General features: G+C 45.8%; 1 protein-coding gene across 4 annotated transcripts in view; it reads right to left on the reverse strand.

Annotated features, from left to right (window-relative positions):
* Positions 1 to 14,830, reverse strand: part of Adtrp (androgen dependent TFPI regulating protein) — a 95,627-nt gene that overhangs the window by 49,587 nt on the left and 31,210 nt on the right. For all 4 annotated transcript variants that reach the window (XM_076573226.1, XM_076573227.1, XM_042278394.2 and 1 more), the window contains exons 3-4: positions 4,970 to 5,104; positions 3,116 to 3,217 (exon numbers count right to left, since the gene is read on the reverse strand). In XM_076573226.1, coding sequence (XP_076429341.1) covers positions 3,116 to 3,217; positions 4,970 to 5,104 — 237 coding nt within the window. The remainder of the gene's footprint in view (positions 1 to 3,115; positions 3,218 to 4,969; positions 5,105 to 14,830) is intronic.

The raw sequence follows: 14,830 nt of genomic DNA on the forward strand, positions 1-14,830 counted from the left end.
GAAGGAAGTCAGGACAGAAAATCAAGCAGGACAGGAACCTGGAGGCAGGAGCTGATGCAGAGGCCATGGAGGGGTGCTGCTTACTAGCTTGCTCCTCATGGCTTGCTCACCCTTCTTATGTATAGAACCCAAGAACACGAGCCTAGGGGGTGCTACTGCCCACAGTGGGCTGGGCTCTCCCACATCAATCTCTAATCAAGAAAATGGTCCATGGGCTTGCCTACTGCCCAATCTTAAGGAGGCATTTTCAGAACTGAGGTTCCCTCCTCTCAGATGACTATAGCTCCTGTCAAGTTGATACAAAACTATTCAGCACAACACTTCATTTTATTTAAGATACAGTCTATCCCTGAACCTGGAGCCCATCTCTTTAGCTAAGCTGGTTGGCAATGAGCTCCAAGAATCCACAGGTCTCTAACTCCCCAACACTAGCATCACAGGAACTTCCTCTGTGCTCAGCTTCATGTGGGAGCAAGGGATGGGACTCGGGGTCTCATTCTTGTCCAGCAAGCACTTTACTGACTTATCTCTCTAGCCCTTAACTGCCTTTGTACGAGAACTTGACAGAACATCCTTAAAGCATCAAGCTAGAAGAACGGAATAGTAAGGTCAGAAAATATCTGGAAGGAAGAGATGCAGCCACAAGCACTCAGTTTGGAGCCAACATGGAAGAGAAACAGGATGTTTGGAGACGGTTTCACTAGGAAACTCAGAGTGGGTTAGTTGATAGTGGCTTTTTGTTTTTGTTTTGTTTTGTTTATTTTTTGAGATGGCTGTGCAGGGATTTTCTCCAGTTAAGTGAAGAGAAACATGGAAACACCAGTGTCTAACCCATAGCAGGTTGACTTCTCCTTTTCTCCCATAACCCAGCCTGCCCACCTCCTTCGACTCTTGCCTGATCTCCCTAAGGGATGGAGGCCAGGACAATCAAAGAGCGAGGGGCAGACCCACTACTCTCCCCCTCCCAGGTTGTGCAGGCACAAAAATGCTTAAGCATCTCCGTGCTACAGTATTTGTCTTACTATTAATAATTGGCTTGTGAATATGATGTACATTATTATCCAGCTCTTCACTTCCCAAATGATCAACCACCCATATGGCTGTTTACTTATCAAGGTCACCAGGATTAGGCATCAGCATCACAACTCCCTGGAAGACATCCAAGCATCAGTAGAAAGTGGGACTCCAAGAGGGAGGGAGCTGGTAGTCATTGTAGGAATGGCAGCTGAGCTCGTGAAGCCTGGCGAGGACGCTTGGTAAGTGTGTTTGGCTCCAGATAAAAAGAACTTCCAAGGCTCTGCTTCTTAAACTATGGCAGTAGCATTCAGCCCAGTGGGTGCATGCTTCCCGTCCCCTCACTTTCTCTGAGTTTTGGCTTATTGGCATAAGATGGGGAGTCTGGATTTTTTTTTTTTCTAAGTGAAAATTCTCACTTTGCCGTATTAGTTATTCCTTTGGATTCCTGGTGAAATGCGAGGCTGCATCAAAGCCCGAATTTGGTAAAAAGGCAACAGGGAATTAGCATCTGATTACAGGATTACTTCTCTAGATGAGCCATGGGTGATGAGTTTGCTGGCCCCAGGCAGGTGACATGGTACTTATCGAAAGATGCACGTGTGAATTAAATCAACTCATTCCCAAGGAGGAACATGTTTGACACAGTGTGATGACATTAAAGAAAAGGGGTGTAGGAATGGCTTAGTGGGTAAAGAGCTTGCTCTCCAAGCATGGGCATCTAAGCTTGGCTCCTAGGTACCCACATAATAGCTGCTCAAGGTGGCAGTAACCTCAGCAGGGCTTGGAGTATATTCCCTGGAAGCTCATTGGCCAGTCAGCCCAACCAACAACATTATTCAACATGTAGATTTGGATCTTGAGGAAACCAGAGCACAAAACTCAGCCAATGGTCAGTATCTCTCTCAGCAAAATGTTGAAACAGTGTTTTCCAGGCCTGGGGTTCATGGGGTAGTGTTAGCGGGCAGCAAATCTTTTCCACATTGATTGTCATGAATTTTGAGACAATGACAGCTTTGAAGGGCAGAAGAAAGTCTTTGGGTAAACATGGGAGTTTTAAGCTCTTATGAGTTTTCCTGATTTGTTTGTGTCTTGCTTCCTGGAACCTGAGATCTTCCTATTTAAACTGCTCAGTAGTGTGGAAATCCATCTGTAATTGTGGAGAAGCTGAGCCAGGATTGCCCAGGGAGACTATACTCACAGCTCTAATGAGTCAGCCTCAGCCCTGCAGTGGAGACCTGGACACCTTGCTCAGCCCTGCTTGTCTGGGTCACAGTCGACTCTTCAGACTCCAGTGACCCGAACATCTTAGAGCAGGTTCTGCTTTCTGTGTCACCCCTCAAAACAGGAGTCAATGAAAAATATGTGCCTAGATAAGCCACACTGAAACATTTAAACACTAATCCTGTTTGTGACGCACAGTCCTAGAGGAATCTTAGTGAGCGGCCACTGCTTTGCCCTTTAGAGTAAGGTATTGTTTAGACAAGGGGATAGATTTTGTTTAAACCTTCCTTTATTCCATTCCTGGAAATGAATTTCATTATTAGTCATGGGCAAAAGTCACTTCTTTTTCAGAACTGCCAAAGGTGGCCTTTCCCGGTAGCTTAACTTTTCAATGATTTTTCTAAACAACATGACAACTGTCAGCTCCTCATCTTTGCTTTCAGCAGAGTCCCTCCGCTGCGACACCAGATTTTGCTCATTTACATCCTCAGTGTGCTTAAAAAAAAGATTGGTTTGTTTTTATTTTGAGTATATGAGCGTTTGACTGCATGTATGTATGTGTACCACACGCATGCCTGGTGCCCATGGAGGTCAGAAGATGACATCAGATCCCTTGGAATCGTAGTTATAGAGATGGCCGTGAGCAACCATGTAGGTTCTGGGAACTGAACCCCAGGCCTCTGGAAAATGAGCAAGTACCTTTAGCCACTGCGCCATCTATCTCTCTAGCAGCCCTCAGGATGCTTTTCAATAGTGGCAGGAGGGAGAGACAGGTGTGAACCGGAGGGCACCGAAGAACAGTTTGGAAACATACACAGGCACTTTAGCACTCAGTATAAAAGCCACTGATGTTCAAGTTCATTATTCCTCTACTTACCATTGCATGATTAACCCATGCTGGAAAGAAATCATCCAGGCCCTCGGGGTAAACGAGACTTCGATCGTAGTGAAAGAGGGTCCAGAATACCAGGAATACAAACTGGAGAGGAAACACAAAAGTATTATTATTAGATTTGTTTTTTATCAGAGGTTTCTAAGTTAACCAAGAAAACAGCAGCATAAAAATTGATGGTGGTTTGAAGGACATCGGATATACATTTTAGGGACATAAAAGGAAAGAGGAAATGCTCATTTTATAACAGTGTATCCTGGCTCTCTGGGGAATCTTCAATGAGAGCAATGGGTTAGAGAGCAACTGTGGCCATTGTGGCCTGCAGAGAAGACACAGATGAAAAGGATGCATAGACCTGAGTCCTTCATTGTCACCAATGACCTCTCTCTCATCTGAGCTCATACCAAGAGCACTGTGAATGAGCATATGGAATGGCTTGGCATGTCCCTTGCCCCTCCCCCCTTTAAGTAGTCATGGCAAAGGACAACAGGGAGGCTTGGATTTGGGCTAAGCACTAGATCATTTGTAAGCTAGGACAGTGAGAGATGATCTCTCCATTGCTCAGAACTTTGGATTTGTCTGTGTCTACTGTACCCTTTGTATGGCCTATCTCAGTGCTACGAATGAGTGGGCAGGCTATCAGTTCTCCCATGATGCTATCTTCTGCACATGCAGAGGCTCAGTTTGCAAGACAAATGAACAGACTCCACTGTCCCTTTTAACATCTTGAACTTTAGAAGATTTTCTGAGAGTAGAGGTGAAGATTTTCCACAAAGAAACCTGGAATGCTAAGAGCTTGCTCCATCTGAGAACTCACTGGAGGTAGAAAGTTTCATTCTGCACTTGGTTTTGAAGTCTGCATGCCACAGAAAGCAGGACCATGGTGGGCGAAATAAGGTAGTGGTTTCTAATCCCAGGCCCTGCTGCACAGCCCGTGTATATGATCTCAGTCTGTCTCCATCCCAGCTAATGAGCTGAAGCATAAACAGTGTAATAGCAATCTGGGCAGCATTAGCAAATCAGCTTACTTCTGCTTGTGTGTGGCTTGCTTTTCTTGCTTTCTGTCCATTAGACACAGCACACGAAGCACCTGTCCTGTGTTCTGCATTGGTTTGTCATTCTCTCCAATGTGTGTTTTCCATGGGCCAACTTTGAAGGTCTTATGTCTTTTTTCTTTTCAATTTTTTTTTATTTGATAGATTTCTGAATGCATAGATGTGATAATCTTCCCTACCTAGGCCTCTCCTTCCCTCGGCCATGATGGAAGCAAGTCTGTCCCATAGATACGGTCATCTCTTAGCATTCACAAGGATACTCCAATCCGTAGATGTTTAAGTCCTGTATATGTAATGGAATCACGTTTGCCTAGGACCCATATACACTCTCTTGTGTGTGTGTGTGTGTGTGTGTGTGTTAAATCACCGAGAGACTGTTTATAATATCCAGCACAATGTAAATGTTACATGGTTGTTATAAGTATTTTTAATTTGATTTCTTTTTATGTCAAATATTTCTGATCCTTAGTTGAATTTGTGGGTGCAAACTGTGCAAACATGGAGATTATTTCTTTTACTGTATTTTGATTAAACTTTCCTGTCAGCAGCAGCAAGGACCATGCACAAAACCTTCACACAGACAGAAAGTTAATGATAAGCTCATCCGTCACGTACCCTACTTCCTAAAGACATCAGTCAATGTAGTCAGTCCCCAGACAGGACATTTATAGAAATGGAGATTCTCTGGTTATAATAACTAGTCCCCAAACAACCTTACTGTTCCAGGAGAAGTGTCCATCCATTGTACATGCCTGTGGTGTGAGATACACATTCGGGCACTTACCGTGGAGATAGGAAAAGCCAGTGTGGTGAAAAGTAGATCTCTGAAGGATGTGATGAACTTGATGTCTTTCCTTCCTACGATTCTTTTCAGCACATCATCCAGGCAGGCGACCCCAAAGAAGACGGCCTGCAAGACCTGAATTCATTACAACAAATGAGCATTTGCCACTTAAAGAAGACTGCAACCCTGTGGGAGCGATGTTGATTTGAGAAGGAGGGGATGTAGTGTTGCTTGGGTGGAGAGTCGATCCAAGGGCTGGGATTCCAGCTCATTGGGCCTTGACCTTCCATACAAAAACTGTTGGAGGAAATTCATTTACGAGATAATAATGTGTACAGTATTTAGTCTAATGGCCTTCAGCTAAAATGGAAACAAAATAAGGGTTTCCAGGGAGGATGTAATGAGGTGTATAGCATGGCTGCACAGTTTAGAACCAAATCTACAGCTCAGGGAGAAGGACCAAGCACAGTGGTGGCATGGTCGGGCGTCCTTTCCCAGGAAAGATAATTACGATAAAGCCCCAGGGGGCTGGGGAGACAACCCAGTCACAACATGAGGACCTGAGTTCAGATCCTTAGCATTCCTGGAAAAGCAGGGTATGGTGCAGCATATGTCTGTAACCCCAGAACTGTAGGATGAGGGCAGAGACAGGTGGACCCTTGAAATCACCAGCCTGTCAGCACAGTCAGTTGGTGAGCTATGGTTTCAGTGAGAGACAATGACTCACAAAATAAAGTTGACCCGTGGCCTCCACACATACATACATGCATGTACACATGCACATACATGCATAAGCATTCTCTCTCTTTCTCTCTCTCTCTCTCTCTCTCTCTCTCTCTCTCTCACACACACACACACACACACACACACACACACACACACACACACACACACTGAACTCTCACTGAGAAAGCCATAATGAGGGTCATGACCACAAGGATGGAGCCCTGTGCTGTTCAAAGAAAATAAGAAAATGGAGACAGTGTGAAGCCAGTGCAAGGCCCTGGCTGAAGGCCATAGAGAGGCAACCTGACAGTTGGAGAGATTTAAATCATGGGATACCAGAAGCAAGACCCAGAGTTCTGGCAGCTGCTGAGTTCTATGAGGTCCATGAGGCAAGGCAAGAGAGAAACAGAGTCTCTTTCACTCAAGTAAGATTGAAGGCCCCTACCCAAATTGGCACTAGAAGTATTTTGGATTATTGATTTCTTTGTCCAGATTTTAGAATATTGACACACAATGGGGATAAGACTCAAGTGTACAAACAAAATTCATTTAATGTTTATGCTCACTTCTTAAAAATAGCTTGAAGGTAACCTTATACTATATATTTTTTAAATAGTTTTGTGCATGAAGTCAAGTTACCTGGTGTGAATTCTTACATTTGTGGTGTCATACTTGTGACCAAGAAGCTTGGATGTTAGAGCCTTTCAAGAGTCAGGTCTTTGGATTTATTTGGGATGCTGAGCCCTTAGTATGGCCTGAAAGGCAAGCCTTCAGTGGTCTTGGTATTTCGTACAATGTTACAGCTGCTAATTTAAGGCCTGGTGGGTGCTGACTATGCCGAGATTGGGTTAATTTGATGTATATTTGCTTTAGAAGTCATCTGTCTTTGGAAGCTCTGCATTGGCATGTGAGGGGCAGTTGGATTCTAGCCTAGACTATGAAAATTCTGGAGCCCGGTGGAGCTGGGTTAATAATTGATCCGGGTTGGCTGTTGGGGAACAGTGTCTAAAGTCTAGGCTGGAGCAAAGATCTAAAGTTGGCTTCAGGACACTCCCTGTGCTGAGGCATAGGTGGGGGAAGAAGCAGATGTGGACTCTGCCGTGACTCAGCGCTGAGTCCTCAGACCAGCAGCAAGTGTACTGCCTGGAGCTTCTCAGAAAGCCAGGCTCTTCTCCACCTGCAGACTTTGGGATCACAGTGCCTGGGAAGAAGGGCCCAACGGTGATTTTTAAGGAAGCACTTATGTGTCCTTGCGTAGGCAGAAGCCTCTGGATTAGACATCCATCATCCATGGTCTTACTAAGAACTCAGACCTCCAACAGCTGACTTTTAGTCATGGCTTGTTACAGACCAGATTTGAGACTCACTTTTAATTTTCAAATGTCCTCATGTGCTAGCCTTAAGCTGGCAAACCCATCTTAAAGATGAGGAAAATTTGCTAGCGGTGGTGGTGGTGGTGGTGGCGGTGGCAGCGGCCGCCGCCTTTAATCCCAGCACTCAGGAGGGCAGAGGCAGGCAGAACTCTGAGTTCAAGGCCAGCATCGTCTATAGAGCAAGTTTCAGGATAGCCAGGGTGACATAGAGAAACCCTGTCTTAGGTGGGGGGTTGAGGAAAATGGGATAAAGAGAAATTAACAAACTTGCTCCAAGCTCCAGGGCTTCAGAGTCTGGTTCTTGAGCCAGACGTAAGAAACATCAGATTTCTCAAACAGTCCACACAAAATTCTGTGGGAGGTCAGAGGAGAAACAATTCTACCTGAGTGAGAAGATAAAATACATCTTTGAAAAGTATCAATGTCTGGTTTCTACCCCTAGAGATTCCCTTTTAATGGGTCTGGGAGTGTAGGCTAGGTAATGGGGGAGTGCTTAATACATTTTCCCAAGGCTGTCTGATTTTCTTTTCTGGTGTGTGTGTTGGTGGGGGTGGAGGGAGGTTTAGCCATGAATCTACCTTGGGCCTTATTCCTCAGGAGCCTTCTTCCATCCTGGTTTTGGAGGCAGAGTCTTTCACTGGGACTCTGCTTCAGCTAGGCTGCTCAGCAAGCAATCCCCAGAAATCTGCCCATCTTCATCTCCTCTGTGCTGGGATTACAAGTTCATGCCCCACACATCCGGCCTCTTTCTTATGTAGGTGATAGAAATAACAGTTCCATCCTGAAGCTTGTGCCCAGGCACTTGATCAGCTAAGGCATCCCACTTGCCACATTCCTGGGTTCTCCTCATCCTGGGTAGCTGAGACTGAGGCAAACCTCCTCTTAGAAATATAGACCAGGTGGTCTCAGAGAGATGGGAGCAGGAGAAGAAGACTTAGCCAGTCCTTTGAGGTGGAATGAAATTCCTAAGGGAGCCGTGCGTAGGGGACAACCGCTGGGAAGTTTCCTTTTGTGTGGTGAGGCAGGGTTATCCAAGGTAGCCAAGACAGATTCAGGAACAGAAAACACAGACTGGGTGAGGTCACAAGGTGCGTAGCAGAGCAGGAGGCTTCCCAAGGACAGAGGGTGTGTGGGAGGGAGGGCAATGGCCAGTTCTAAATGCCATGCAGAGGTTCCCTCCACAATGTTTATATTCCTACTGTCTGTGCCTTTGGAACTCAGCCCGAGAGCTGTAGAATTCTGAACGTGCACGCAGTCGTTTGCACACGGATGTCAGAAGTTGCATCTTCTCCCTCCTCCTCCCCCCACCCACATAGCTCTCAGACCTAGTTTCACTTCCAGATACTCTGGCAGCAGCAGCCCCTTCCTGTCTTTGCAGAAGCAACCATGGGGTCTGGGCTCTGTTGATCAACACAGCATTTCATCACACACTGATCATCCTCGAGATCTGGCATCTTTGGAAGAAAGACCGCCTCCACCCAGAGAGTGAAATTTATGCTACCCCACGTCCTTTGGCCAGAGCTTCTTAGAGTCACTGGGAGTCAAGTCCATCCTCTTTCTTGCCCATCTCAGCTACGGAGTGTGGAAACCAGATTAAGAAAGAAAGTATATTACTCAGCTCCTCCGAGGTTTCTCTCCATCAATATGAATTAGCTCCTCACTGTAAATGTGCCAATCACCTCTCCCCCTCCACCCCCGGCTCACACGTCGTCTTGCAAGACATATGCCACACTGGCATCTCCAGACGCCAACTCAGTGTGAGGCAGCCTTGCTGCCATTGATCTGAGTGCCGACATCCCACATCAGTATCAACAATGAAGATTCGGGTAGCAGCAGGTCCCACCCGAGTGTTGGAGAGGAAGGCACCAGGGGGTTGTCAAGTCAAAGACACAGGCTAAAGCTGGGGCATAAGGGGGCCGCTGAGCAGAGTTGGAGGATGACGAGTGTGAGAAGTTAGGGGTTCTAGGAAGTCTTGAGGGGTGTCAAGAGCACACTTGGGTCAACTCAGGTCATCCACATGGGTAGTGATCTGCTTATCTAACAACAACAACAACAACAACAAAAAGGGAGTGGTGGGCAGTGGTGATGCATGCCTTTAATCCCAGCACTTGGGAGGCAGAGGCAGGTAGATCTCTCTAAGTTCCAGGCCATCATGGTCTACAGAGTGAGTTCCAGGAAAGGCGCAAAGCTACACAAAGAAACCGTCTCGAAAAACCAAAAAAAAAAAAAAAAAAAAAGATAATGTTTATACACACACACACACACACACACACACACAGTGTGTGATGGCACTCTTAAAAGAGAAAGAGTTATCAGGAGAAAATGCCAGCAGTTAATGGACTCCTCTGTCTCCCCTCCAGAAATATATTTGTTGATGTTCAAACACCTGAGGAATTCTCAGAATGTAACTATATTTGGAAATAGTCTTTAAAGAATTAGGTTACAATGAGTGCACACGGGCAGGCCCATGCAATCTACCTAGTGTCCTCTAGGACACAGATATACATAGGCAAGACCATGAGAAGATACAGGAAACAGATGGGACATCGGCAAGCCAGTGAGAAGACTTGATGTCAGACTTGCGGTTTCCATAACAGTGACACAATAAGCTTCCACTGTCCATTAGGACAGCCTTGCCAAATGATGTGGTGGCTCTACAAGCAGAGCTTGAATTGGGAAGCATTAAAGAAACTTACAGCACAATGACCAGCACTTGGATCCCTCAATTGACGTGTCACATGAGTATCAATAAGGAATACGTGGTCAGTGACAGGCCGCACATGGATGCTGCCGAGGGAAAGACGCAGCAAGAGCTAGGGTGTAAAGGAATCCCTGAGCAGAGCTGGAGGAGGAGGAGGGTGAGAAGCCAGGGGTCCCAGGGAGTTGTGAGGAGTGTCGAGGGAACACTGGGATCATCTTGGGTCATGCAGATGGAGAACGATGTGCTCATGCACCATCCTGGGACAGCAGGCTTCATGGTGTCCTGTTGATCAAAGCCTTTTCATAGCTGATGTTTTCTAATTCGTCCTTTTTACCAGCTCTTCCCTGATTCTACTCCAGTGGAATGTTCTGGGCCCTTTCCTGAGATGCTGCTGCTCTAAGTTTGTTGGCTGTCTTTTGTTTCTGTTGCTGGCTAACAAACTTAGGACCAGTGACAGAGCTGAATTTACATTTTAAGAAAATAACTAATGTGATTTAAGAAACTGTAGCTAAAGGATATTTAGTTTATACATTCCATGTCTTCACAAATCCGCGAGGATCTTAAAATCATGGAAACTTACCCTTTCTAAGTCATCAAGTTTATTTCCTTGCCCTAAAGCCAAAACCCTTTTAAACAACCCCAGGAAATGAAAATTTCTTCCATTTAAAAAAATAATAATTCCAGAGAGGGAGATTCCACAAGTCCCCTGAACAAGACATTATGACTCCTGCTGGATGAGTCAAGTGACCCAGTGCCAAGCCCAAGGCTCCAGGCCTGACTCGGCCGCACTGGGACTTTCCTTGCCCTTCCCTCAACCTGATGTAACCCTTGCAGTGAAAGACTATTCCCAAATTAAAGAGAACACAGGGACTAACTGGGACAGACATTTTGTCTGGTGGTGGTGGAGAGGGTGCAGTTGATTGGGAGGGAGGACAGGATCCTCAGCCAAGGCCATCTGGGCTGGTGTGACGTACACAATCCCCACTCACCATTCACGTGCATCTAGGTTAAAACAGACTCTGAAGCTTCACCCATGCAATCTCAACAATATGGCCTAAATAAGACCCACAGAATGATACCACCAGTGGGCACGCCAATGTGGGTGTGGGAAATTTCACAAGGTCCCACCCCTAGGTTTTTGTTTATACTGCTTCACAGTATAATTTGTTTATACTGTGAAGATGTGTCTTTGACAAAGCACCTTCTGATTGGTTTAATAAAGAGCTGACTGGCCAATAGCTAGGCAGGAAGAGGTTAGGCAGGACTTCCAGAGACAGAGAGGACCCTGGGTAGAAGAAAGGGACAGTCACGAGCCAGACCTGGAGAGGAAAGAGGAGGTGCAAGATGGAAGAGAAGTAATGCCATGAGGCAGAATGTAGATTAATATAAATGGGTTAATAAGTTAAGAGCTAGTGAGAGCAGCCTAAAGCCTATGGCCAAGCTTTTTTTCTTTTTTTTTTTTCCTTTGGTTTTTCGAGACAGGGTTTCTCTGTGTAGCTTTGCGCCTTTCCTGGAACTCACTTGGTAGCCCAGGCTGGCCTCAAATTCACAAAGATCCGCCTGGCTCTGCCTCCCAAGTGCTGGGATTAAAGGCGTGCGCCACCACCGCCTGGCTAAAAGCCTCAACATTTTTATTTTTTTTTCCGAGGCAGGGTTTCTCTGTGTAGTTTTGCGCCTTTCCTGGGACTCACTTGGACTCACTTGGTAGCCCAGGCTGGCCTCGAACTCAGAGATCAGCCTGCCTCTGCCTCCCGAGTGCTGGGATTAAAGGCGTGCGCCACTACCGCCCGAAGCTTTTTAGTTGATATGAAGTCTGTGTTATTATTTGTGAGCTGGTGGCCGATGAAAAAGCATGCTAGACTAGGTAAAGAGCCACAAAGAATTCATCAATTACTGCTGAGGGAAGGACTCTTCAGTGTTCTCTAGGGATGAGCTTCCTGATAGGTTATTCCAATTCCAGGTGGTCAGTCCTGAGCAGATAGTCACATGAGTTTATCAACTCAGTAGAGTGTGCGTATGTAAAACAGTGGTAAATGAAGAAGTCGTGAATTTGAGAGGGAATGATGGTGGACATGAGGAAGTTGGAAGGAGAGAGGGGGCGGTAAAATTATGTTAATACAGAATTCATATATAAAATTCTCAAAAAATTAAATAAAAAAATAGACAAGTTAAAACCAAAAGAAGCCAAGATAAACAAGGGAACTTATCAAACAAAACCAGGAGGACCAATAATGTGAAGGACACAATCTGGAATAACGAGGATAAGAACAGAGAGACCAAGGGTTTTGTGGAATATGTTGGTTAGGAGTGTAAGAAGCCTTGGCCAAGTGTAGCTGAGGACAGTGGCTTTCATAGAGCAGAAGCATTTCCTGGGATAGAGCAACCTACAGGAAGGAAGGGGTTTCTTGGCAAGCGGCTCAGACCAATTAGAACTGTGTTCTGATTATCAATTCATTCAACCAACATCCCTGGAGTACTAGTTAGGAACCCAGAATTGTCCTAGAGATAGTACAGGCCAGGACTGGCTCTGTCAGTCTACCTTTACTGGGAAAATAAGGGAAGGGAAGGAGAAAAAGAGGAAGAGGAGGAGGAGAAAGGAACATTTTCTGTAAGTTATTTGTGGGGATGAAAGCCAGGATGAGTGGGAAACAGTCTGTGGTTCAGAGATATGCCTGTAGGGAATTCATTGAGGATAACACCCTCAGAGTATCTCTGACAGGGAGAGAGAAGGATTTGGGGGCAGAGCAGATTCTTAGAGGAGCCCTGCAGAGAGAGCTTCCCTGAAGTGGGTCCCTTGGCAACCCCAGGGAAGGAGCTGGTGGAGGCAGCTTCCTCCGGCTGCGGGTGCTGCTGGGAAGAGAGATCACCTGTGAACCATCAGAAGCCCACACACCATCTGGGAGCTGGGGAATGAATCTCTCAGCTCTGGGGAGGTGGGAGGATCTGCTTTCCTTAACGCTACACAGGAACAAACCGAGATGTGGAAAAGTTAGGTAACTCACTTCGATTTACACAGGAAGTAGGCAGCCAGTGCTCTGGCTCCAGAAGCCAGGTCTCTCATCACAGATTTCCCTACTGTGTTTAAAGAACTCACCAAAATGCTGTCCATCCTGGCTACTCCATCAGTTTAAATTGCTTCATTTGGGTGCTGGAGATATTCACTCCCTCTGTGCTATGAGTTCTAATCCCTTCAAGAGCTAAGTCAGTAGCTCTAAGTATCTTTGTGAGCGACATCACTCATGTGTCCTTTGGACTCTGTAAAGCTAAAGAGCTTCACAGATGAAAATTTGAACTAAGTGATGGAAAGCAAGGGTTTGCCTCTAAGTACCAAAGCAGGTATTATAATAACGGGGGGGGGGGGGGAGTAGCACAAGCAGATTGCATAGCTTGGTCTCTGGACTCAGCTGTTGGGGCTGCCTCACTTGGTAGGACTCACTGCTCTCTGCTTGAACCGGAAGCTATACCTTCCCCAGAAGCCCAAGTGTCAAGGATGTCTACCCCAGCAGCTACAGCAGAGAAAAGCGTGTCTCAACAGACATTCTCTTCTAGCTAAATGATGGAGAGAGAGTGTAGTGTGAGGAGACGTACCCAGGAGCTATGGGGGCCGCGCTTGACTTCCATCCAGATCTACCACCCACTGAGGACTTAGTGAGGAGACCCACATTCAGCTGGTTCACCACATTCCACACTGCCCATGCCTGTTAAACACAGATAACTCCAAGCTCCCCATCTCCCTTCCATCTTCTCTCCTTTTTCTGCTTACACCATGTTGATGGCCTTCTCAGTTCATGGCCATGCCGGTAGCTTCTATTTTTGTTCCTCCTTAATAATGTGGAAACTAATGGCATAAAGCCCCAGGCCCTGGGTCACAGATGGTAAGCAGTGGACTGAGGAACACAGCTAGCAGGGCATACTCCCTCTCCCTGGGGCGAGCTCTCTGTCTTGTCAACAGTGACTTTCGTGTCCCCTCAGACCTTTCTCTTCTTAGCTACCAGCACTCCTCCAGCCGCCAACTCTGGCAGCGTCTATGGCTTCTTTCTGGTCTCCCTAGGGGGCAGTTTCAGGCGGAAAATGGTGCAGTGCTCTAAGATCTGACTTGAAACAAGACAGGCTTTGTTATTCAACAGGGACACAGAAATTAAAGATGTCTGAGAGGAAAGGTGTACGAGACTCAGAAAGTCGAATGCCACACGCTTTCCTTTGCCTATAGGTTCTAGATATTACCATTTACGTGTGAAGGCTGGAGCTTCTAAGTCAGGAAACTATGAAGGGGAGGAAAAGAGGCCATGGGGAGGAAGAAAAAAAAGAAAGTTCAAGGATGCATGCGACATGAAAGAAGAATGGGGCTACTGGGGACAAAATGGGTAAGGGCTAGGAGGACAGAGGAAGGACATGTGGGTGGGGATCAACAAAACAAAGTCTGTATGAAAATTCAGTGACATCCATTTCAGTTTGTAATGTTAACCGGAAGAAAACACATAGAAGATTAATATGACTAACAGGGCATATTACAAAGGTGTTAAAATAATTATGTTTGATTAACTAAGAAATATAAGTAAAAAGAGGAGGTACACAATTCCTGCTAAGCTGATGGGCTACAGAGGTGGCTCAGTGGTTAAAGAGCATTTACTGCTCTTACAGAGGACTAGGGCTCTGTTCTCAGGATGTACATGCCGGTTCAACTCTGCCTCTAACTCCAGCTCTAAATCTTACTCCCTCTTTTGGTCTCTGCAGGTACTGCAGCACACATGGGACACATACAAATATGCAGGCAAAAAAATTTAGACATGTAAAATAAAATAACAATTACTGCTAAATTGGATTGGATACTGATTTCACCAGGTTGAAGTAAAATAAACATGAGTGTTGTGTTAGAGTAAGTTAGGAGACCTCTAAAGCCTGGTCAATTATTCCGTATAAAATATAAATCCGCTAAAAACTAATAACCATAAATGAACATGTGAGATCTCAAGAGGCAGAAATTTTGAGGCTCAAACATATATTATAATCACACTACTTGAAAACTATCCTTGGATGGCTCCCCTAAAATATACTTAACCC

The sequence above is a fragment of the Peromyscus maniculatus genome, chromosome 5 (genome assembly GCF_049852395.1).
Source record: "Peromyscus maniculatus bairdii isolate BWxNUB_F1_BW_parent chromosome 5, HU_Pman_BW_mat_3.1, whole genome shotgun sequence".
In the NCBI taxonomy this organism is placed as follows: Eukaryota; Metazoa; Chordata; class Mammalia; order Rodentia; family Cricetidae; genus Peromyscus; species Peromyscus maniculatus.